The sequence below is a fragment of the Euprymna scolopes genome, chromosome 19, assembly GCF_053919585.1.
Source record: "Euprymna scolopes isolate OS-2025 chromosome 19, ASM5391958v1, whole genome shotgun sequence".
Lineage (NCBI taxonomy): Eukaryota > Metazoa > Mollusca > Cephalopoda > Sepiida > Sepiolidae > Euprymna > Euprymna scolopes.
The window spans coordinates 19,452,899-19,480,682 of NC_136500.1; the positions used below are offsets into that span (position 1 = coordinate 19,452,899).

At 29.9% G+C, this 27,784-nt stretch overlaps 1 protein-coding gene across 4 annotated transcripts in view; it reads right to left on the minus strand.

Annotated features, from left to right (window-relative positions):
• The window catches only part of LOC145303467 (methionine aminopeptidase 1D, mitochondrial-like), a 52,773-nt gene that overhangs the window by 7,249 nt on the left and 17,740 nt on the right, over positions 1–27,784 (minus strand). For 3 of the 4 annotated variants that reach the window (XM_080144809.1, XM_080144807.1, XM_080144808.1), the window contains exons 2-3: positions 16,800–17,101; positions 11,981–12,172 (exon numbers count right to left, since the gene is read on the minus strand). In XM_080144809.1, coding sequence (XP_080000935.1) covers positions 11,981–12,172; positions 16,800–16,991 — 384 coding nt within the window. In that variant the 5' untranslated portion in view covers positions 16,992–17,101. Of the gene's footprint in view, positions 1–11,980; positions 12,173–16,799; positions 17,102–23,912; positions 24,173–27,784 lie in introns of those variants that run through there. The other variant, XM_080144806.1, reaches the window with a different exon arrangement.

Genomic DNA, 27,784 nt, shown 5'->3' on the forward strand with positions numbered 1-27,784 from the left:
ATGTTGGCTTACTGCTACGAATTCAAATGATTAATATTTTGTTGTAAATTTCACATATGCATTCAAGTGCCTGTCTTTCAAGACAGTATCAGAATCATTCTTATTCAATTTGGATTTCAAAAGATTTAGCAAGATATATAAACACACATACATACATTCACACTAACAGACATTTGCCCTTTATATAGATACATATACATAAGTTTCATGGTTCAATTTTAAATTCTGAAAAAAACAACATATAGAGACATATATTCGATTTAAGAATTTATTGCTTAACAAAGGAATATATAGAAGGGGTTATTTTAATTTCCTTAATCCATGGATTTTCAACAATGGCTATATCATCAGAGGAAATGAAATGCAGTTAGCAAAATGTTCAGCTGCGAATGGACGCTATTTTGCTTTTCAGCACAATTATTGAAAATAGTTTTTTGAGTGGTTGTGGATAATTATATGGAGAAAATTATACGAAAAGAGAAGTTGAAAATTCTTAAATATGTCTCTATCTGTTGTTTTTTTTTCAGAATTTAAAATTGAACCACAAAACTTATATATTGCTCTATTCTTAAATATTGAGCTTTTCCTTTTTGGCTAGGATCTTTTTTTTTTTTTTTTTTTTTTTTTTTACACAGTGATCACCACTTATCAAGGCCCGGAAGCCACTCAGGGATAAGGGTTATTGTAAGTACATCACGTTAGTGAGGAGATTTTATGAAGTGTTTAATTAGGGGGGCGGTTCATTAGGAATTTGTTAACATTAGACTTGAAGACATCCAAGTTGTAGTCCGGAGGGAAGCAGGCAGACGGAACAGAGTTCCACAGGCGTGCAGTTCTAAGAAAGAAGCTTTGCTCATGAAATCCGCGTTTTGATTTAGGCACAGATATAGAGTGGGGGAAATTTTTCACAGTGGATTCAGCTAGACGGGTGTTTTTCGTGAAAGATTGGCGAGGGGGGACCAGGGATTGGAGTTCAGACGAGCACCTGCCATGAAAATAACGATAAAACAAGGATAGGCTCGCAACGTCTCTTCTGTGGGAGAGGGGTTGCAGGGTAGAGAAAAGGGCATCCCCCACTAAACCACGAAGTCTATTTTGTACTCTGTCAAGGCATGATAGGCTGTTTTTGGCAGCTCCTGCCCAGATATGGCAACAGTATTCCATCCTTGGCCGTACTTGGCTTTTATATAGATAGAGAATTGCATCAGTAGTGAGATATCTTCTTGAACCCACTTGCAAAATCACCTTTTGATCTCCTTGAAAGTATTACTTCAAGTAATATCTATCAGGATTTTTCATCTGAAATTCTATCAGTGTCTTATCTCGCTTATATATATATATATATATATATATATATATATATATATATATATATATATATTCACACTAACAGACATTTGCCCTTTATATATACTTATATAAAGGAGAAATATCTGTTAGTGTGAATATATATATATATATATATATATATATATATATTCACACTAACAGATATTTCTCCTTTATATAATAGACTAGCAGGAGTACCTGGTGTTACCCGGGTCCACATGAAGTTCGATTTGGACACATCTGCTATATTAAGGATATTGAGCACTTTTTCATTATCATGTCAACTTCATTGTTGGCAACGTCAATACTCCCACAACAATTTCAAAAATAAAGGACGCAGTAATCGTACTTAAAAACACAAAAATGTAATCGCCCCAAAATATATGACAACCTCCCCACCAAACATTTCAGTAGAAGGGATATGAAGAGAAGAAGCTATTCTCTGGATATTGAGCACTTTTTGATGACTATATACCAGCGGGTGTTAACCGTGTGCTGGACCCCCCCCCCCAAAAAAAAAAAAAAAAAATTTCAAAACAACTTTTCTTACAATCAAAATAGCAAGGAGTACCCATGCAGCTGAAAAAAAAAATGAGCCACAGTGGGTGGACTCAAACGTGAAATGCAAAAGAGGGAAAGAAGGCAAAAAGTTACTGGCAAACAGCCATGAGTGCATTTTAAGCATAGTTTTAGTTTAATATACGTGCATTACTTTACAGCCTGTTGCAACGACCGAGTTACTTTATAGTCCGTACTGGACTAGAAGTTTTTTTAACCGTTTAAAAATGATTACTTGTAACTTATTGTGGTATTAAAAGAAAAAAAATTAAGCAGTTACGATGTAAAAAAGAATATTATTTAGGTAACCCTTGAAATAAGAAAAATGTTTTGTTTTAATTTAATTAACCGCCGATAAAAAATACGAAATAAATAATAGTGTACAAAACAAAAAATATTTAAAATTTTTAACTGTTTAAATGCAAAAGAAAAAAAAACTTTAAAAAATGTAAATGAAAGAAAGTTTGTTTTTTTTTTTTTGTTTATTTTAATTAAAGAATAGTAACTGGATTGGAATTTTTGTTTCTTTTAAATAACGATTTAATTCTCAGTTGATTTAAACCTCTGATAAAAAAAATAAGGAAATTGTTTTTTGTTTTAATATAATTAGCCACCAAAAATACAAAACAACCCTGTTTAAATGCAAAAAAAAAAAAAAACGACCACTAGTAGGTGTATGCGAACCTCAAAACTAATGGTTATGAGACAACCTCCTAACTGGGCTACAGTGCTAATTTACAAATCATGCTGAAAATTTTTATAGTTAAACGAATTCAGAGGACAGTGGTTGATGCATGTGCAGTTGATGAAATCATTTAGAAAGAAACGATTTTATGTGACCCTCTTCTATACGAAATAATTAACCATTTTTTCCAATTTTTACATATTATTTGTCCGAGAGAACGGCCTTTCTAATGATACTGAGTTGGCACGTGTACTATGTATATGAAAAAAGTTTTTAGCAAACATAAAACATACAAACATACACACACACACATTTTATATAAGAGATGAAAAAATTCAGAATTAAATTCTCTTTTTTACATATTATTTGATGGTTGCATAGGGGTTGAATACTAAGTTGCAGAATCAAAGGTGATTTTGCAAGTGGGTTCAAATCATTTGCCCGCCAGTAATTATCATTTTCTGCATTGAAAATTGCATAAGCGTGAGACACTAATGTTTGTAGATAAAAACAATAAATATCTAAAATTTAAAAATATTGTTATCGACCTCTTCAACCAGGATTGGACTGCTATGAGAATTAACAATAAGCAGCAATTATCATATATATATATATATATATATATATATATATATATACTAGCATTTCAGCCCGGTGTTGCCCGGGTGTTTGGATGTGTATGTTGAGCATAAAAAGAAGCGGTCAATTTTTTTACCTTTGACTCCTATTATGACCCCTTAACATTTATTGTTTTGGGCTCAAATCAACTTACTAAGTTTGATCCATGTCCAAGGAACCTATATCTAAAATTTCAAGCGTTTAGACCCAAAATTGTCAGAGGAGTTTGGTAGAGTTATCAAAGGTCAAATCGTTGAACTTTGACCCTTTTACAGACAAATTTCTGGCCGAACACGGATTACAAAGATTTTCCCAAATCTCAGTACCTTGTATATCAAATTTCGAGTCTATAAACTGAAAATTGACAGAGTTATTGCATAGGAAAATGTACACACAGAGACACATTCACTTTTATAGATTAAACAAAAATATATACGTATACATAAATATATATGGAAACAATTTTGTGTTTACTGTAAACTTTTTACGCAAATATTATGCAAGTATAAATCATGTAGAATATCTGCATGAATATAATTACACGTAATAGTTAACTAAAGATGAACATCCCATAAGAAAACCGAAAAAACTAATAGGGAATTAATTAAAATGAGTGTTTAAAAGAATATGCAAATTAGCTAGATCTTTTGCTAGTGAATTACAATTCCACATATATAAGAAAATTGTATTTTCTTTTTAAATAAATAGAAAAAAGGAGTTTTAATATGTATATCAATACACACAGACAAAAAACGAATTTATAGGAGTATATATAATTCTTTCAATTAATAATACTTTCTTTGTATGAATGAGATTTTGGTGTAATGAACAAAGGGTAACCTTACTCTGACTAAGGGAAACTTTTATCTACATTATTTTACTATCCTTAATTATCAACTTCTTAGATTTATTTTAGACTAGCAGGCCAGCCAACATTGCCTGGTTGTATAATATGCGTGAATATTATACTTTAATTCATACAGAAACTGAGACATGTGCATGCAAGTATTATACTTTTTTAAACAGTTCACTTATTGTAAGTAAAAAAAAATACTTGAGCCAAGATCAAAACCAAAACCTAAAGACAGCGTGTCAAGTACAATAACCATTTGGCCAGCTTGACACAATCTTTTTAAAGTGTTTTCAAACCTACTTATTCTTAACATAAGAAAGCTATCATGTAAACAATTTGCGCATGTACAGTCATGAAACAGTTAACAAACAGATAAAAATCTGATGACCCCCCCAAGTACCAAATCTCTAATTATGACCCCTTAGCAGCTATTCTTACAGTTACATTTTTGCACATTATTAGCTTTCTTATTACTATTTGTCATGATTTTATTATTATTATTTTCAAATTGTTTTCTTTTAATTGTACAAAGATTTTAATAATACATAATTTTATTCATTTTATCATGATATTTTTGCCTATATAATAATGCACTAACTTTCAGTTGTTTTGGTACTTGTACAGTTTTGAACGATGAAACAGCATTTAAAACCAGAAAAACATTCATGCTTAATTTTATAGAAAAAAAAAAATTTTTTATGAAAAAAATTAATGAAACAACTTTTATATATTTTTTTTTTCACATGAATTAAATTTTCCAGTATTGGTTTAGTTTTTGAACCAGACAAAAACCGAACATATTGTTCTTTTTTTTTTACCCTAACATTAGACTAACCTTAAGTATTATTATTACCTTTGGTAGCAGTATTGTTGACTTTTTTCACATCTTTTTTTTTTCTCAGTTAGAATTTCTTGATAATCACCAATTTATGATTTAATCAATTTACAATTTAACTTGTCTGTGTTTCACACATTTTGATTGGATAAGCATTTCAACATCTGCTGGCTGTTTACATAAACAGTTGAAAAAGTCAACTGCAAAGTCAATTTTGTTTGGTTCAAAAGTTGTATCAGTACCCTAACCTCCCAGCTTGGGGTTACAGCCAGCAATTCATGGCCCTGCTAGCAAAGGGAGAATATCCACCGAAGTATTACAGTTATCTCAATATTATGCAACTTTATGCACTAAGAGTTAGGGCTCCTGTACTATCAGTCGGAAACAACAGCTAGACAAGCTGTCAAATCTGTACCCTCAATATGTCAGAACAAGAGAGAGCCCGAGTAGTCAGGTGAAGCTGAGTGACAAACAATTATCACAATGTTGCGAAAATAAAGAGAAAGAGTGGTAAAGAGCGAGACAGTTTGCCCTAGTCAGGAATCAAGATCAAGTTTCCCTATGATGGTATGTCTAAACCTTGCTAATAGACAAAGAAGGAGTGCAATAGGTGCAGTGTATCAATTCCTTAAGTAATTGAAGGTTTGAGTCTCCAGCCCTAGGAAGATTTCCATGACTAAGGAGGCCTCCCTTACCCAGTGGCCCTGTCGGTGGGGCATTAGAATACGCCGACTGCCCCCCCCCCCTGCAGAGGGTAAAAGTCCCTCAATGGGGGTCCTGGATATGACCTTAAACTATATCCAGTGGTGAGGCCCCAGCTTGTGGGCTTTGAGGAGTGTGGAGCCACCCTTTAATTACCATTGCTCCCAGATCCACTCTGACCCGGAGTGGTAGTACCTGTTAGGGTCCCAACTATGGGTTAAATAGAAACCGACGTGAAAACAAATATATTCTATAAAAAAAAATTTTCTTCAAAATCTTTGGATTCTGCATTAAATAACCCGAAAAGGGTTGATATGCCGTAAAACAAAAACAACCAACCAACCCTTACCCAGTGGTTCAGTGACAAGATGTATGTAGTTATAATATAGAACACAGGTTTTTATATCAAAGAGAGTCTCCTAAATGGATGATTTGACATGATCTATGGGCCTGTTTCACTGAGTGGGGAAATCCTGCACCTGAATACTATGCAGATATATCTATACCTTGCTGTGATGTTAGGTTGTATAAAAGTGTTAACTTTGGTCAAAATCGGAATTCTTTTTTAACCAGATTTTTTCGACTATCAATTTTCGATACTTATCAGATGCATTCTGATACAAAACTTATGTAAGAGCACTCCCAGACACATCAAGTATCTTTGTGTGAAAGTTTTAAAAATTCGGCCCGGCCATTTCCGAGTCCGTAGGGAACGAACTTATATATGCATATGCAGACACATACACACACAGTTCCTTTTATGTAATAGTAGAGACATGTAGCTGCTAATTATTTTTACAATAACAAATAGATTATTTTAAAAAGATTTAAATTATTATAATGAATAAATTGATTAAAATATTTGATTTTTACCTTACTTTAAAAAAAATATTTAGTTGATAATTATTTTTACAATAACAAATAGATTATTTTAAAAAGATTTAAATTATTATAATGAATAAATTGATTAAAATATTTGGTTTTACCTTATTTTAAAAAAATATTTAGTTGATAATTATTTTTACAATAACAAATAGATTATTTTAAAAAGATTTAAATTATTATAATGAATAAATTGATTAAAATATTTGGTTTTACCTTATTTTAAAAAAATATTTAGTTGATAATTATTTTTACAATAACAAATAGATTATTTTAAAAAGATTTAAATTATTATAATGAATAAATTGATTAAAATATTTGGTTTTACCTTACTTTAAAAAAATATTTAGTTGATAATTATTTTTACAATAACAAATAGATTATTTTAAAAAGATTTAAATTATTATAATGAATAAATTGATTAAAATATTTGGTTTTACCTTACTTTAAAAAAAATATTTAGTTGATAATTATTTTTACAATAACAAATAGATTATTTTAAAAAGATTTAAATTATTATAATGAATAAATTGATTAAAATATTTGGTTTTACCTTACTTTAAAAAAAATATTTAGTTGATAATTATTTTTACAATAACAAATAGATTATTTTAAAAAGATTTAAATTATTATAATGAATAAATTGATTAAAATATTTGGTTTTACCTTATTTAAAAAAAATATTTAGTTGATAATTATTTTTACAATAACAAATAGATTATTTTAAAAAGATTTAAATTATTATAATGAATAAATTGATTAAAATATTTGGTTTTACCTTACTTTAAAAAAAATATTTAGTTGATAATTATTTTTACAATAACAAATAGATTATTTTAAAAAGATTTAAATTATTATAATGAATAAATTGATTAAAATATTTGGTTTTACCTTATTTTAAAAAAATATTTAGTTGATAATTATTTTTACAATAACAAATAGATTATTTTAAAAAGATTTAAATTATTATAATGAATAAATTGATTAAAATATTTGGTTTTACCTTATTTTAAAAAAATATTTAGTTGATAATTATTTTTACAATAACAAATAGATTATTTTAAAAAGATTTAAATTATTATAATGAATAAATTGATTAAAATATTTGGTTTTACCTTATTTTAAAAAAATATTTAGTTGATAATTATTTTTACAATAACAAATAGATTATTTTAAAAAGATTTAAATTATTATAATGAATAAATTGATTAAAATATTTGGTTTTACCTTACTTTAAAAAAATATTTAGTTGATAATTATTTTTACAATAACAAATAGATTATTTTAAAAAGATTTAAATTATTATAATGAATAAATTGATTAAAATATTTGGTTTTACCTTACTTTAAAAAAAATATTTAGTTGATAATTATTTTTACAATAACAAATAGATTATTTTAAAAAGATTTAAATTATTATAATGAATAAATTGATTAAAATATTTGGTTTTACCTTATTTTAAAAAAATATTTAGTTGATAATTATTTTTACAATAACAAATAGATTATTTTAAAAAGATTTAAATTATTATAATGAATAAATTGATTAAAATATTTGGTTTTACCTTATTTTAAAAAAAATATTTAGTTGATAATTATTTTTACAATAACAAATAGATTATTTTAAAAAGATTTAAATTATTATAATGAATAAATTGATTAAAATATTTGGTTTTACCTTACTTTAAAAAAAATATTTAGTTGATAATTATTTTTACAATAACAAATAGATTATTTTAAAAAGATTTAAATTATTATAATGAATAAATTGATTAAAATATTTGGTTTTACCTTACTTTAAAAATAATATTTAGTTGATAATTATTTTTACAATAACAAATAGATTATTTTAAAAAGATTTAAATTATTATAATGAATAAATTGATTAAAATATTTGGTTTTACCTTATTTTAAAAAAATATTTAGTTGATAATTATTTTTACAATAACAAATAGATTATTTTAAAAAGATTTAAATTATTATAATGAATAAATTGATTAAAATATTTGGTTTTACCTTATTTTAAAAAAATATTTAGTTGATAATTATTTTTACAATAACAAATAGATTATTTTAAAAAGATTTAAATTATTATAATGAATAAATTGATTAAAATATTTGGTTTTACCTTATTTTAAAAAAATATTTAGTTGATAATTATTTTTACAATAACAAATAGATTATTTTAAAAAGATTTAAATTATTATAATGAATAAATTGATTAAAATATTTGGTTTTACCTTATTTTAAAAAAATATTTAGTTGATAATTATTTTTACAATAACAAATAGATTATTTTAAAAAGATTTAAATTATTATAATGAATAAATTGATTAAAATATTTGGTTTTACCTTACTTTAAAAAAATATTTAGTTGATAATTATTTTTACAATAACAAATAGATTATTTTAAAAAGATTTAAATTATTATAATGAATAAATTGATTAAAATATTTGGTTTTACCTTACTTTAAAAAAATATTTAGTTGATAATTATTTTTACAATAACAAATAGATTATTTTAAAAAGATTTAAATTATTATAATGAATAAATTGATTAAAATATTTGGTTTTACCTTACTTTAAAAAAAATATTTAGTTGATAATTATTTTTACAATAACAAATAGATTATTTTAAAAAGATTTAAATTATTATAATGAATAAATTGATTAAAATATTTGGTTTTACCTTATTTTAAAAAAATATTTAGTTGATAATTATTTTTACAATAACAAATAGATTATTTTAAAAAGATTTAAATTATTATAATGAATAAATTGATTAAAATATTTGGTTTTACCTTATTTTAAAAAAAATATTTAGTTGATAATTATTTTTACAATAACAAATAGATTATTTTAAAAAGATTTAAATTATTATAATGAATAAATTGATTAAAATATTTGGTTTTACCTTACTTTAAAAAAATATTTAGTTGATAATTATTTTTACAATAACAAATAGATTATTTTAAAAAGATTTAAATTATTATAATGAATAAATTGATTAAAATATTTGGTTTTACCTTATTTTAAAAAAATATTTAGTTGATAATTATTTTTACAATAACAAATAGATTATTTTAAAAAGATTTAAATTATTATAATGAATAAATTGATTAAAATATTTGGTTTTACCTTATTTTAAAAAAATATTTAGTTGATAATTATTTTTACAATAACAAATAGATTATTTTAAAAAGATTTAAATTATTATAATGAATAAATTGATTAAAATATTTGGTTTTACCTTATTTTAAAAAAATATTTAGTTGATAATTATTTTTACAATAACAAATAGATTATTTTAAAAAGATTTAAATTATTATAATGAATAAATTGATTAAAATATTTGGTTTTACCTTATTTTAAAAAAATATTTAGTTGATAATTATTTTTACAATAACAAATAGATTATTTTAAAAAGATTTAAATTATTATAATGAATAAATTGATTAAAATATTTGGTTTTACCTTATTTTAAAAAAATATTTAGTTGATAATTATTTTTACAATAACAAATAGATTATTTTAAAAAGATTTAAATTATTATAATGAATAAATTGATTAAAATATTTGGTTTTACCTTACTTTAAAAAAATATTTAGTTGATAATTATTTTTACAATAACAAATAGATTATTTTAAAAAGATTTAAATTATTATAATGAATAAATTGATTAAAATATTTGGTTTTACCTTACTTTAAAAAAAATATTTAGTTGATAATTATTTTTACAATAACAAATAGATTATTTTAAAAAGATTTAAATTATTATAATGAATAAATTGATTAAAATATTTGGTTTTACCTTATTTTAAAAAAATATTTAGTTGATAATTATTTTTACAATAACAAATAGATTATTTTAAAAAGATTTAAATTATTATAATGAATAAATTGATTAAAATATTTGGTTTTACCTTATTTTAAAAAAAATATTTAGTTGATAATAGATTATTTTAAAAAGATTTAAATTATTATAATGAATAAATTGATTAAAATATTTGGTTTTACCTTACTTTAAAAAATATTTAGTTGATAATTATTTTTACAATAACAAATAGATTATTTTAAAAAGATTTAAATTATTATAATGAATAAATTGATTAAAATATTTGGTTTTACCTTATTTTAAAAAAATATTTAGTTGATAATTATTTTTACAATAACAAATAGATTATTTTAAAAAGATTTAAATTATTATAATGAATAAATTGATTAAAATATTTGGTTTTACCTTATTTTAAAAAAATATTTAGTTGATAATTATTTTTACAATAACAAATAGATTATTTTAAAAAGATTTAAATTATTATAATGAATAAATTGATTAAAATATTTGGTTTTACCTTATTTTAAAAAAATATTTAGTTGATAATTATTTTTACAATAACAAATAGATTATTTTAAAAAGATTTAAATTATTATAATGAATAAATTGATTAAAATATTTGGTTTTACCTTATTTTAAAAAAATATTTAGTTGATAATTATTTTTACAATAACAAATAGATTATTTTAAAAAGATTTAAATTATTATAATGAATAAATTGATTAAAATATTTGGTTTTACCTTACTTTAAAAAATATTTAGTTGATAATTATTTTTACAATAACAAATAGATTATTTTAAAAAGATTTAAATTATTATAATGAATAAATTGATTAAAATATTTGGTTTTACCTTACTTTAAAAAAAATATTTAGTTGATAATTATATTTACAATAACAAATAGATTATTTTAAAAAGATTTAAATTATTATAATGAATAAATTGATTAAAATATTTGGTTTTACCTTACTTTAAAAAAATATTTAGTTGATAATTATTTTTACAATAACAAATAGATTATTTTAAAAAGATTTAAATTATTATAATGAATAAATTGATTAAAATATTTGATTTTACCTTACTTTAAAAAAATATTTAGTTGATAATTATTTTTACAATAACAAATAGATTATTTTAAAAAGATTTAAATTATTATAATGAATAAATTGATTAAAATATTTGGTTTTACCTTACTTTAAAAAAATATTTAGTTGATAATTATTTTTACAATAACAAATAGATTATTTTAAAAAGATTTAAATTATTATAATGAATAAATTGATTAAAATATTTGGTTTTACCTTACTTTAAAAAAAATATTTAGTTGATAATTATTTTTACAATAACAAATAGATTATTTTAAAAAGATTTAAATTATTATAATGAATAAATTGATTAAAATATTTGGTTTTACCTTATTTTAAAAAAATATTTAGTTGATAATTATTTTTACAATAACAAATAGATTATTTTAAAAAGATTTAAATTATTATAATGAATAAATTGATTAAAATATTTGGTTTTACCTTACTTTAAAAAAAATATTTAGTTGATAATTATATTTAGAGTATGGATAAAAAAGAGCAACAGTGGACTTTCCATGGGGTCCGGCTAGTGTGTTTATGCAGCTGAAACTAATGAAGGCAAGTATCATTAATAGAATAGCAGAAAGGCTGTTACTCACAGTGACATCAATGTTAATGATATCATTGTCTTGGAGTGGTCTTGAATCTGGGATGCCATGACATGCAACATTGTTGACTGAAGTGCATACAGATTTGGGGAAACCAAGATAGCCGAGCGGTGATGGATAGACGTTATGATCAATGCACAATTGGTGGACGATTTCATCAATTTTATCCGTAGTCATTCCTACCTAAAAAACAAAAAAAAAGTTGATGGAAATAAAAAGTCTGGGATTTCGAGGTGGCATAATTGAAGAGTGAAAAGTAAAATTATATTTATGGTGGAAAATAAAAATATAATAAAAAAAGTCTAAATTAAAAAAATCTTATACCTGTATGTGTGTGTGTTGATAACCTGCTATATACAAGTGTGTTAAATATATAATTAATTATTATTTTTTATTTACTACTAGGGGGGGGGGCTACCCGGCTTTGCCCGGGTGTTTGAAGGTATGTGTGTTAAAAAAAAAAAGTTTTAGTCGGAAGGTGGGATTGAACCCTGACACCTTGATGTGAAGGTGGAAACGAAATGGAAAAAAAGCCAGACACCTAACCATCTCGGCCACGATGGAGAGGAACTGATAAGGGCATTATGTGAAGGTTTATAAAGTAAAATAAATAGGTGCGAGGAAGTGGCGTGATATCTGACCTAGTTTTGTGCTGCAAGCCAGATCATTCACTTTTCAAGACGCGGCAAGCTCATAAAAGTCGGGCAAATTAAATACACACGCGAACCCCGTTGTTAAGTCGTAGTTATTATGATTTAGATGTGACATAAAAAGTTTTAAGAATGAGCGAGCCGACTGAGAATCATGGCAAAAAAAGCCTTTTGCAGACATACACAAAAAGCGAACATACATACATACATACACACATTTTGCTTTTTATATATAGATTAATTGAATAAATCACAAATAAGATCAGAAATTTTTGTTTAATTTTAATTAATCAATTAATTGTAATCATACATAAAAATTATAAAAGTAAGACGTTTTTAAAAATTTTTATAAAAAAATTCTTATCAAAATGTCATCATTTATAACATTGTTAATTATTTAATTATCACTTTTTCTGCTATTGCTATTTTGGTATTTTAGAATATACCCAATATATATATATTTCGTATATGTCATTTGTAAACAATTCAAATACCACAAGTATATTTGCAGCACATTCATATCATTTTATTTGATATATCGTACGTCTTACACGTGTTACATTGAATGGTATATACCAAACAACTCATCAGAGATATATATGTACATGCACACATGTTTTTCTTCATTTGGAGTAGATTAAAATAGAAATATTTCAGAGTTAGTCTTTAATTTTATGTTATATATGTGAGAGGTATAGTCAGAATGTAGAGTTGGCGATTTAAAAGTTATGGCTAAGAGTGCTTCAGTATAGTAGTGAAAACTATTGATTTTAATTAGAACAAAAAGTTAAAATGACCAACCTCAGAGATGTCCTGGAAAGCGAAAATACTGATTTAGTATCTCCAAAATCCCATTGATGTGGAAATTGCATTACCGCACGGACTTAGGGTCTGCACATTTTTTTGTACATCTGACGATATATGCATGGTTTCAGTGAATGCCTTTTTCTGAGACTAGACCGTGTTACATTTTATGATCCCGTAGTTGGGGATCACCATGATATATATATATATATATATATATATATATATGTCATTAGAGGTGGGATGGAATACTTTAAATAACCACAATTCACTGCTCTTGTTTCTAGAAATATAATAAACATGTGAACTGCAAGAATGGTGTTGTTATTTCTTTGAAAGCATTTATATTTAGATAGATCCAAGATGGATCAAGCTACTACTAAATGATCATCATACTCGTCATCAGAGGAGATCCGAGTCAAGGCATCGAACTAACTTGCACTTGACTATCCTCCATTATGCCGCATAATTAATAACAAAAAAATAATTAAATACTTATGTTAAGCTTACAAATTTTTTTTTATTGCAAGAAAAGTTATGAAATTAAAAACAATGAGAAGTTATTTTTGAAAATTTTTAAATGCAAACGTGTGTGTACCTTTTGAGGCAGATACTGTTTTTTTTTTTTTTTAGTAAAGAGAAAGGAGGGAAAATATAAGACAATTGGTTAGTCTGAAATTCCAACAGTTAGAATATTTGATCATGGATATTATGTGTGCTGTATTCAGGGTTTCTATTTTAGATTCTTCGGAATGATCAACTCGTTAATGAAATGAACAATGGGATTATTTGGATCACATTTTTTGAGATGAGGATCATTTATTTAGGATTGTTCACATCTCACAACATTTCAGCAAACATAATTTTGTTTTTTTCCAAGTTTCTTATCCGTTTGTTCATATATTTCAACCGAGAGATCTTTTTTAAGATTCTAACCATCCCTTTAAGCACAATAGTTTGAATCTCTCTCATGCTTGGTCCACCGAGTATATTTGCCAGGTAGTTTTCAGAAATTCTTTTCAAACTGTTTTCAGGTGTGTCTTGTCCAATTGGATCTTTTATTTGATCCACAGGGGCAGATTGTTCTCTTCCTGTCAACCATGACTTGGTTGAAATGCCAAGTAATTCTTAGTATCACCTGTAATTGGGATTGAACCTTCAGCCCCCAGAAGACTCTCACTTGAAACTGATTATTACTATGTATCACTAATATATACATACATTCAAATCGTATGACTGGTTTAAACAGTTACTGCCATAATGATGATTCAACAAAGATAAAAGTATACATATGTAGATAAGAATTAATAATATTTATTATTAAAATAATTATTTGTAGCCCTCTTTCAGCTGGATCCTTTAATGAGCAAATAATAGAAGCCGTCAAAACTAAGTTCCTTTCTGCTGGGCACTCTCATCTTTTCTATAGTCAGTGAAGGTAGTCTCATTTGTTAGCGCACTCAGAATTGAGTAAAAGATAACACCATACCATTACTTTGATTAATAATGTTAATAATGGAGATTTGGTAGCTGTACGAAGACCAAATTATACTTTTGTAACAGAGCGCGTATGCGTGTATGGCGGCTATACGCACATACTGAGTCGTGTGCGAAATAATGTTACACTAAAGAAAAAGCAAAAGACCATAAAAAATAAGAAAGAGCACATTAGAGAGGACGATCATGTTAGAGACGTGGATTATATTTTTTGAGAGGACAGAGGTCAGAGAGAAGGAGCATGATCATGTTTTATTCAGGAAAGTACCTGGAAATAAATCCGTGTTACAACAAAAAAAAAAAGGAGTCAAGTTATTACTTGTCTTATGTTCCTTGTGATGTACTCTGCTACAACGTGTTGGGTCCCGAGTGTCTACATGTTAACGCATATGTAAACGTGTATAATGTTACACTTTGATTAATAATGGAGATTTTTTTTATCTTTCTCTGAAACTGAAACTATACTATTACTTTTATTACTAATAGAGATTTGGTATTTGTCTGTCTGAAGGAAAAAACTATACTATTGCTTCTATTACTAACTAGCAGGCAGCCCAATATTGCCCGGTTGTAAAATACGCTTAAATATGATATTTTGATTAATGAAGATTTTATATTCATTATTATATCGGGCCCATTATATAATAATGATTTAAAAAGTTAAAAAAAAATAAATGACTCGTGCATCACCATTGAGAATCGAAGCCAAAACGTTTAGCTTTTGTCTCATTGTCTCAGGAATTACCTTCTGTTCTTAGGGTAATATATGTTCGTTTGTCATGATAATATCCTCCCAGGTATTACCTTCTCCTTTGAGGGAGAGGAAGTATAATAAATATTCATTCCTCATATAAACTAGTCAATATATGTGACAAGAGTAAAAGTTTACATCTAAAAATTACTGCATGTAACAAACTAAACACCATGAAAAAATATTTGACCAAAATGGGAGTCTATCAAGCACAGGGTGGAGCAGGTGCTAAAGCGATTGCTAGAGTTAGATGCAGATGAAGTAAGTTCTGGAAACTTCTGTGTTTACTAACCAGCAAAGTGTTACCACTGTCGACCAACGGAAGAGCCTATCAAGCATGTGTACACAATGTGATGAAGTATCGAAGTGTGACCTGGCCAGTGAAGGTCGAGGACATGCGTTGCATATGGAGAGAAATTATATGAAAATGATATGATTGATGTGCAATATGAGTTTTAAAGACAGATTTAGTTTTTATGACCTCAGAGGAAGATTGAGAATCTGGACAGTATAAGGATATGTGTACATAAAAGCATACTTTGATAGTATGGCCACAATGAAAGAATAGAGGAGAGTTCTTGAGTTAGTAGATGTAGAACAGTTGAGGTAGCAGACCCAGTTCACAGGAGAAAGGTAAAGGAAAACGTAGGAGAAAATAATAAAAATGGACCCGGGGTTAAAGGAATAAATGAAGATCTGGTCAGAGATAGGTTAGTTTAGAAGTCAATTCCTTAAGACTGATGATAATTATGATAAGAGAGAGAGGTAGATGATGATGATGCTGATGATTTCTACAAACTTTTACGAATTTGACTGGATTTAACCAAATAACAGGGAAAGGGCTCATATGCTGTAAAAACAAAATAACCAATCATATTCATTCTTAGCTGACCTTTGGCTAAGAACAAAGTGTAACATCTGTTCTACTGTAACCCTTTGTCCATTCTCTTCTCAGTCAGTAAAGAAGACATCCTTCTAAACTGAGTCAATTTATATTTTTGTTCTAAATCAGAGGACCCCTTTTTAGACAGCTGGATTTTCCCCATATTAAAAACTGACCTTGTGTTTAACTTTGCTTTTGTGGGGAGGTAAGTAAAAAGGAACTGACCTTCAACTGCTCAGCTGTAAGATTGAGGATCTTACGGGCCAAATGACAAGCGTCTTTCATTCTATTAATTCCTTCCTGTGAATGAATCTCAATGTTGAGTGGACAAGCATCTTGCCCTGGAGTCGTTGATACGTAAGGCGGCGTTGGAATATGGGACGGAACTGATCGAATTGGAGAAACTTTCTCTGGCATCACAATAGAAAAGGGTCTATTATTATTATGGTTGATGGTACTTCGTGCGAGCCGATTCTGCAAAGCCCAAAATGTAGATTTCAAACCAGCAAACACTTGGTATGAAAACGCTGAAAAGTAGAATAAAATGATTTTTTCTTTTTTAATTATACAAATTAGCAAAATACATTTCATATCACACAAATTAGGCATAAGGACATAAGAAGAGTAGGGAGTGGGAATGTCATTGGTCGAAATCTCACATACTTACTCAAGGAGGCCATCTTACGTAAAATATATAAGTTAAAAATTTTACTTTATTTTAACAAAAAAAATCAGAAAAAGAAATTTGCTGTCAGTAACTTATGTGTTCAAACGTATATATAATGAAAAATGTATATTTAATGAAAAATGCTTATACAATGAAAAAAAAAAGATTTTTACGCATATCCCAAGTTTAACTTACAGTGAGTACTTTTCTGATTTTCTTCAACATATGCTAATCTAATACTTAGTTTAGTTCTTGTCCAGAATTCTCCCTATATTAATAGACAAAAAAAAAATCTGTATGACATATGTACCTATGACGAAACAAAAATATCATATTCCAAAAATTACGTAAATTGATCAAGTAGTTTAATTTTTATAAAAAAATATCATTTTTAAGCGATTAATAGGAATCTGTAGGCATTACAATATAAAATTTGTAAGTTTGGATTATTGGGTTATTGCTTTTTGAGATTTTTTTTCAAAAATGGTGGGCAAGATAGACGCTCCTTAATTTTTCATAAAATTTGTTTCTAAAACTATTGGATCAATTTATGTGATTTTTAGATGATAATATTTTTGTTTTGTCAATTTTTCTTTATTATAAATGCGGAATTCTGGACAAGAACCATTAAATATTATTTAATTATTAGAATTCTTTTGAGATGAGTAATTTGTATATTTTTTTATTTATTTACTAGCGGGGGGGGGGCGGTACCTGGCGTTGCACTGGTGTTTGGAGATGTGTGTGGTTTTGGGTAAATCAAAACTCCGGGGGGGGGGAGTCAAATAAAAAAAAAAAAAGTTTTGGTAGGTAAGTATGAGGATCGAACCCGAACCCTTGAAAAATTAAAGTGTGAAAAAAAAATGTGCGACGTTAACCATTAGGCCACCACGAAATACTAATGGAAACACGTTTGAATTTATTTAAGTATTTAGAATTAGAAGGTACACGTTTTAATGACTTAATGAGGTCAACTTTGATTGTGGGGTAGTATTTCATTTACTGCACGAACACATTTTTATTTTTATTTTCCCAAGATATTGGGGGAGGGGGACCAGCTCCCCATAAAAAGGGGATTGTCCAAATTGAACCGCAATTATCTGATATAAGGAAAATATTTCCACATTGATCAAAGCTGATTTCTTTCGGACATTTCCAGCGATCGCGACCGGAAAAATACCGCCAGAATTAGTGTCGCTTTTATTCATTTTTTATTTTTATTTTTTTTATTTCATTTTCACTCCAAACAAGGCACATTGCCACTTTGGTGTAGGGGGCTACTATCAGGGGCAACAACTACTGGGGTACTATGTAGGGATTTGGGCAGCAAGATGTCAGTTCACGTTGCACTTGAACTTCTGCACGTCAGTACATTTGGGGAAGTAGAGACCTAGAATGGAATTCCAAAGCCTAGCAGTTCTGGGTAAGAATCTACTGGAGTAGAAAGATCTTTTACATCTAGGGATCTCTACAGTATGGGGGTGGAATTTAGCAGCCTGTCGGGTTTGTCGAGGGTGTTCACGTCGTAAAACAGGCAGAGGGATGCAGCGTTTCGTCAATGGGACAGAGGCTGAAGCTTAGATGCCAGTTCAGAGTCTATCAGATTTGCGACTCTCTTTTGAATCCTGTCCAGGAGTGAGAGACTAGTAGCAGATGCACCAGCCCAAATATGACAGCAATACTTCATACATGGGGGAATAGTGGCCTTATAGAGGTACAAGATATTTTAGGGTGTTAGTAGTTATTATACGAAAAAGCCTGATCCACATGCAAAGCCGAGCAAATTAAATAGACAGGTGACTTCCATTGTTAACTCGTAGATATTATGATTTATATGTGATATAAAAAGTTTTAAGAAGTTGTGAGCCGACCGACCGCTTCTTAGAAAAAAGCCTTTCTTGGACATACACAAAAAGCGAACATACATACACACATTTTCGCTTTTATATATATAGACTAATGGGGGGTACCCGGCGTTGCCCGGGTGTTTGTAGGTGTGTGTATTTTTGGGTAAATGGAAAGAAAAATCATTGGTTGTTTTAAAAAAACAAAACGAAGCTTTGATGCGCAGTTGGAAAATAGTAAAATATGAAAAAAAACAAGTGCCCGTTTTTGACGAGTTATTGACATGAACTTTTAGTGCGGGACAGTGTTTAATTTACCACGAGTCTGTTGGCTTCTTTTTTTTATACGAAAAAGCTTAATGCACATACGGCGATTTTAAGCAATAGCTATTCACCAGTTAACATTTTCTGCAGGACAGTTTTTAATGAGGTCAATAACCCGGTTTGTTTGTTTTTACCTAACTTTGGGGAAAACCAGCTCTCTGTTTATTAGGGGGAGTGTCTCGTCTCGAAATGAAAGCAACCATCTGATATGACGATAAGCCGATATTGACCAAACGTTAAATCACTTTCTAGGGACCACTGGCCATGGACCAGTGATTCAAATCAAGTTTCGCTTTTTTTATACCAAAAAACGAAAGTAACATGTGCCAATCCGAAAATGTCGAATGTTTAACGTTTCAAAGTCGGGCAAATTAAATAGAGAGGTGAGCACCACTGTTAAGTCATAGATATTATCATTTAGATGTGATATAAAAAGTTTTAAGAAGTTGTGAGGCGACCGATCGGTTCTCTGAAAAAAGCCTTTCTTAGACATACACAGAAAGCGAACATACATACACACATTTTCGCTTTTATATATATAGACTAGCAGGGGGTACCTGGTGTTGCCCGGGTGTTTGGAGATGTGTATGGTTTTGGATAAATCAAAATTCCGGGGGGGGGAGTCAAATAAAAAAAAAATGTTTTGGTAGGTAAGTATGAGGATAAAACCTGAACCCTTGAGGCAAAGTTGGAAATTAAAGTATGAAAAATAACATACGACGTTAACCATTGGGCCACCGCGAAATACTAATGGAAACACGTTTGAATTTATTTAACTATTTAGAATTGGCAGGTGCATGTTTTAATGATTTATTGAGGTAAAATTTGACTGCGGGGTAGTATTTCATTTACTGCGGGAACGCTTTTTTTATTTTTATTTTTCCAAGATATTGGGGGGGGGGGGGTAAGCCAGCTCCCCATAAAAAGGTTATTGTCCAAATTGAATAGCAATTGTCTGACATAAGGAAAATATTTCCACATTGAATTGATCGAATCAGACTGCTTTCGGACATTTCCGGCGATCGCAACCGGAAAAATACTGCCAGAATTAGTGTACTTTTTATTATACAAAAAAGCCTAATCCACATGTGGCGAGTGAAAAATGTTGAATATTTATCTTTTCAAAGCCGAGGAAATTAAATAGACAGGTGACCTCCGTTGTTAACTCGTAGATATTATGATTTATATGTGATATAAAAAGTTTTAAGAAGTTGTGAGCCGATTGATGGTTCTCGGAAAAAGCCTTTCTTGGACATACACAAAAAGCGAACATACATACACACATTTTCGCTTTTATATATATAGACTAATGGTTGACCTTCAACTGCTCAGCTGTTGCCCGGGTGTTTATAGGTATGTGTGATTTTGGGTAAATAAAAAGAAAAATCGTTGATTGTTTTAAAAAAAAAAACGAAGCTTTGATACGCAGTTGGAAAATAGTAAAATATGAAAAAAAACAGGTGCCCATTTTTGAGGAGTTATTGACGTGAACTTTGAGTGCGGGACAGTGTTTTATTTACCACGAGTCTGTTGGCTTCCCTTTTTTATACGAAAAATACTTAATGCACATGCGGCGATCTTAAGCAATAGCTATTCAGCAGTTAATATTTTCTGCAGGACAGTTTTTAATGAGATCAATAACCTGGTTTGTTTGTTTTTACCTAACTTTGGTGAAAACCAGCTCTCTGTTTATTAGGGGGAGTGTCTCGTCTCGAAATGAAAGCACCCGTCTGATATGACGATAAGCCGATATTGACCAAACGTTAAATCGCTTTCTAGAGATCACTGTCCGTGGGCCAGTGATTCAAATCGAGTTTCGCTTTTTTTATACCGAAAAACGAAAGTAACACGTTCTGATCCGAAAATGTTGAATATTTAACATTAAATAGAGAGGCGACCACCATTATAAAGTCGTAGACATTATCATTTAGACGTGATATAAAAAGCTTTAAGAAGTTGTGAGGCGACCAATCGGTTCTCTGAAAAAAGCCTTTCTTGGACATACACAAAAAGCGAACATACATACACACATTTTCGCTTTTATATATATAGATTTGCGGACTATTATCCTCATCTTTTTTAGTTGTTGTTTCATAATGTTTTCAGACAATTATTCTTCAGTTCTGTCTGTTGAATTTTAAAATTCTGTCTTCATGTGTGTCTGTCTCTGTTTTTCAAATTTTATCTCCTCCCAGACAGTGGGTCGCTGGATGGTGTGCAGTAGTTCAAGAGATTGCATTTTTGGTAAAACATTATATTAGAGGTATTCACTCAGTTAAAATAATTGCTAAGCGCGCCCCAACATCACACCCGCTCCCCCCCCCCCGCTTGCGCCCCCAATGTAAACAGTAAAATCTTCGGAAAATATTAAATGGTGTTCTAATTGGTAAATGTCGGTGCGTTACTTTTTGAAAATTTGAAAATTCTATATTCCAGGTAAAAACAAACAACAGATAAATTACCCCCCCCCTACTCCAACTTGGAGTGCTTTCCTTTTCTTGTTTTATTTCTTTTTCAGCTAATTTTAAATTTCCCACCCAAAAAGTGCTATAATGTATTTTTAAAAATTAGAAAATTCTATGTCCTGAAAAAAAAAATCCCCTCCCCCAATGTAGTTTGCTTGGTGAAGCCGTCGTTTATGCTACATCGTGCATGCGCGTAGCGTAAATGGAAGCTGCAAAATGGTGGAAAGTAGTTTGTGGGTTCAGGGGTAAATACGATGCAAACGGTAAATTTGCCCCAAGTTTGACTATCAGATTCGTTGTCAGCGACCTCAATTACCTATAAAAAAAAACAAATTAGAGTGATCGGTGTTCTGCAGTAGCGGATCTAGATATTTACCATATATATATATATATATATATATATATATATATATATATATATATATATATATATATATATATTATTACATTTTCACCCCAAACAAGGCAAACTGCCACTTTGGTGTAGGGGGCTACTATCAGGGGCAACAACTACTGGGGTACTATGTAGGGATTTGGGCAGCAAGATGTCGGTTCACGTTACACTTGAATTTCTGCACGTCAGTACTGTTGGGGAAGCAGGGACCTGGAATGGAATTCCAAAGTCTAGCGGTTCTGGGGAAGAAACTATTGGAGTAAAAAGATCTTTTACATCTAGGGATCTCTACAGTGTGGGGGTGGAATTTAGCAGCCTGTCGGGTTTGTCGAGGGTGCTCACATCGTGGGGGCACAAGTGATTGCAGTTCGTCAGAGCATTTACCACTAAAATACTTGTAGAAAAGGCAGAGGGATGCAACATTTCGTCGATGGGACAGAGGCTGAAGCTTAGATGCCAGTTCAGGGCCTATCAGGTTTGCGACTCTCATTTGAACCTTGTCAAGGAGCGAGAGACTAGTAGCAGATGCACCAGCCCAGATGTGACAGCAATACTCTATACATCGGCGAATGGTGGCCTTATAGAGGTACAGGATACTTTCGGGTGTTAGTAGTTTTCTAGCACGGTAGAGAGAGCCCACCTTTCTTGCAGCGGCCCTGGCAATGCCTTCAATATATATATATATATATATATATATATATATATATATATATATATATATATATATAATTGTACCTACTCGGCGTTAAAAAATGCACAAAATGTAAACTAGGATTGGGTTTACTTCGTTTTTGTTTTACCTCATCATATTTATTATTTCAATAAATATTAGCGGTAATCTTAACACATAGCGCAAGCGGTGGTGAAACGAATTTGGCCGCTTGATCACTATCATGTGTTAGTGTCTTGGGTCGAGTTTATGTAAAAATGGAAATTAAATGAAACTGAAATTAAGAAGAAAACGAAATAACAAATGAAAGTGGTCACAATAAGTTTTGTTGCAGTATGCAGAATACGGACCATTCCAGTTTTTTTAGATAGAATTTTCAAGTTAAATTAATTGTTTACGGTATCTTTTGTTTATTAAATTGTTAGCTGGAAGTACAGAATGCTTCTTAAAAGCCCCCCCCCCTCTCACCATATTAAGAACGGATTCTTATTTCAGCATACTACATAAATACAAAAAATTGGTTCAATTAAGAATGTTTATTTCAGACACAAATTAATTTGGAATCATCAGTTTAAAGGCTTCAAAGTCACTTTCATTTGCACGGTCACGGAAAAATGTTCCGAAAACGGTGTTTATTCTTTAACCTTCCAATTTTAACTTAATTTCTGTATAGAATTTAAGCGTAAAAGTCTAGTAAAAAGTTCACTAGTGCTGCGTGCGAGACCGAGGATTTTTGGTTAACTACTACTACGTCAAAATTACCATATTAATAAGAAAATAAAAATAAAATACATTTATCAAAGTTACGTATGTGCGAGAAAGGTGCGCGCACGAGATATGTTTTTTGCTGTTATTTTTACGCTAAATTAACTGTTGTTTTTCTTTTGATTTTATTTTAAGTAATAAACCAAAACAAATCACATTTTATATAAATTAATATATATATAAAAAAAAAAAACAACCCCCGCTCCTACCTGTTTTAACCATTTTCATGTTAAAAATAATACAATTAACCAAAACCAAAACTGGTTGTGGCCAAGGCCAATGGGATGAGTAGTTAAGAGTGATCTCCCTTGTTCTTGTAGTACTTTTACAACGTTTCCTTTTTGAAGGCGAACGATGTATATCAGGGTTTCCCAAACTTTTGCAGGCTGGAGACCATTTCGCTTCTAGAAAAGACTGCTAGCGCCCCCTACCCCATAAACACAACACATAAGCAAACACGTGCGTGTGCCAAAAAAAAAAAAAAAAAAAAAATGCGCGTACAAAAAAATGGTTACCAGTGATAACATAAGGAATTATATTGCTTAATATACGGCAAACTGCTTGTTTGCGGCAAATTTAAATGCGATATTCGTTTTCAGCATACCCCAAAACTTTTAATAGGCGTCACTTTAAAGGTGATTGTCAAGATGGAAAGTAAATAAAAATTTACCAAAATAAAAAATACAGACATATTATTATGACGAAAAAGTGATGACTAAGAAAATCAAATTTTATGAGGATGCGATAATGGTGTGTCTTGATTCGTCATATTTAATAAATAGAAACAACTCAATTCGAACTACCGCTTTTTTTTTTTTTTTTTTTTTTGTAATGCCACAATGAACTATTAATCGCTAAAAATCATTTCAAAAAATATTTTCTGTATTAAAAAAAAGAAGCTACTTGATCAATTTACATGATTTTTTTTTTTTTTTTTTTTTTTTTTTTAATATAACATTTTCGTTCGGTGACGTACGGAAAGATTTTTCTGTATTATTAAGTTGAATTCTGGATAATAAGAGCCTGGCTTTTAACTATGGGCGCCTTTTTATCGTCATTATTTGAAGGAATGCTTTGAGCCTGCTCTCAACTGTCAAACATGATAATATGAAGATATCCACAAAAACTTTTTTTTAGCAATTAATTTAGATTAAAAATAGGATAAGGAGTAAGATGAAGGAAAAGATCGCCCAACCCTCCATAGATTTCAACAGTATTGTACTCAGTGGTTAGAATCGCAAGAAATTGGCCACTTTGAGTATAGTACATAGCTGTTGCGCAAGCTCAAAAAAAATAAAAATGAAAATAAAGTGTAAAATGCTGTTGCACAATCAAACAAAGATGACTGAGGCGGATGAATAAATTAAATACAAAATTTTTTTTTTTTTAATTGTAAATAAGTGAACAGAGCAGACACGAAAGTTTTCTTTGTTAATTGAGCATCTTCCTGCGATTGAGGTAATTAAATGAAATGAAGTAGAAAAGTAAAAGTTCTCGGTTAGAAATAACCAGTCCTTTTTAGGAACAATTAACCAACATAAAAGTCCATGGTTTACTTTAACAGAGAGATAGAAAAGAGTAAAAAGTCTATTTCTATGGAAAATTAATTATCGGTTGCGCGTGCATTTAACGTCCTGTGGGACAGAGTCGATGATGACGCTTACAGCATGCTGACTGAGGTCGATTCACTTGTTTGGGCGCAAAATGCCCAAATCAGGTCCACGAACGTTGTCTGAAAAAAAAATTTTTTAAATTTGTTTTCTTCGTAATCTGATTGGATGAAAAAAAAAAACATCTTTATGATGTAAGGTGCTTTCCAAGACGTCCGCATGAAAAGACTGAGTTTCATTTATAAGTCCACAGAATCTGCGTGGGTGTAGAAAGACGATATGTGCACAGTTGAAGTATTTTTATACAGTCGCATGTGCGCAATTGGGTTTTACAGTTGGGGCTGCACACCATTATTCTGTTTGAGTAGACTTGACGTGATGTCAGCGAGGCTACGATATAGCCTTATGTCTTTTCTTTAGCAAATTGTGAGAGGCATGAGGGCTCTACACTGGTTGGTTTAGATACAAATGCTGGATACTGGGGGAGTATATATGGAGGGGTATTATATATTATGTATACGTGTGTCTGCTATATACACATGTATGTGTGTGTGTGTGTGTGTAAATTCATGTATCATCTAGTGGTATAAAATGATCTTCTAATGAATGCATGCATACAGAGTGTATATACATGTGTATATACATATCACAGTCATCTATATGATGTGTATATACGTGTGTTCGTCTAATTTAGTTTTTCTATTGTTCATTGAATTGATACATGTATACACTTGCGACAGTGTTGATATATTAACAGATAGTTTAACAAGGTACATCAAGTATTTACAACAAAAAGGGACAAATAACAGTTCTTTGGGGGATTTACATCGGCCAATAGGAGAAACACACCTGGTCCGTCTTTGGTATTTTTTTATGGGTTCTCGGAAAAGCGGCAATGAAGACTTGAATAACTCAAAATCCTAGTAGTATTTACAGCAGCTTAATTGCCGAATGTTTCCCTCATTGGAAAGCTGTAATGCTGGTCCTAAATAATTGCGATTTCTGATCCCCTCTACTGGGAGCCATGACAATCTGATTATCCCTGTCCCTTTTTCGATTCCGACTGACTCTTGACTAAAAGATGATACGTGTCTTTCAAGCTCTCTCTCCTAAAGTCCACATCACTTTAAGTGACCTATACATAATACTACGTCAGACTCTAGAGGTCAAATCTATTTTTAAATTATTTTTATTTATTTATTTTTTTTACATAGGTATAACCACCTATCAAGGCCAGAGACCACTCGAGAATAAGGGTTAAGAGTGTACAGTAGTCAATTGGACAATATAGTAATCGTTAGTAATGGAAATTCGGTAAATTTGTTAACTTAAGTGGAACGACTCATCAAGAACTTGTTTACATTGGACTTGAAGACAACCATATTGTAGTCAGCTGGAAAGCAGGAAAACGGAAGACAATTCCACAGGCATGCAGTTCTAAGAAAGAAGCTTTGTTCATGGAATCTACGTTTAGGTTTAAGCACAGATAAAGAGTGGGGGGAATTATTGATAGTGTTTTCAGTTAGACGACTGTTTCTTGTGAAAGTTTGGCAAGGGGGGGGACCATAGATTGAAGCTCAGTCGAACACTTGCCATGAAAATAACAATAAAGCAGAGACAAACTCGCAACATCTCTTCTGTGAGATAGAGGATGCAGGAAAGAGAAAAGGACATCTTCTACGAGGCTACAAAATCTATTTTGAACTCTATCAAGGCAGGAAAGTCCTTTCTAGCAGCTTCTACCCAGATGTGGCAACAGTACTCCATCCTTGGATGTACTTGGCTCTTATATAGATAGAGAATTACATCAGCAGTGAGATATCTACTGGATCGATAGAAGGATCCCACCATTTTTCTAGCGGACTTGGCAACAGATTTGTTCGTGTTCCATTTAAGATCAGGAGTAAAGGTTAAGCCCAGAAGCTTGTCAAAACTTGAGGTCTCCTCAAGACGAGAGCCATTCATTTCAGTTGATGCCAGATGGGGATCAGAACGTTAATGATGTAAAGATAGAAGCTTGGTTTTAGATGCATTAAAAGTAACCAGCCACTCCTTTCCCCATTGTACCACGTGCTCAAGATTAGAGGAGAGAGAATCGGAGAGAACTTGGTCGTTTACAGTCTTAGATATTGCTTTTTATTGTTGTTATTTTTTTGTTTTTGTCGCCAAGGCAAAATGAAAAAAGGAGAGAAAGAGAGAGTGTAGGAAAGAAGAGAGAGGAGGAAAGAGTTGAAGGAAATGTTCAACGGATATTAACACCTCCCACCCCTTCAGTATGAGAGCGAGTTGACATGTCACCCAGTCAGCGACACGTTTTCTTACCCCTGTTAGTTACTAAGCGAACAAAGAAAGAAAGAAAGAAAAGGATAAGAAAAGTATGGAGAAGAGAGAGAGCAAAAAAAGACATTTTGGAGAGACTCGGTTGGCCTGCCGAGCCGGGCGGATGTATAAAATTTCCACCCAACAACAAC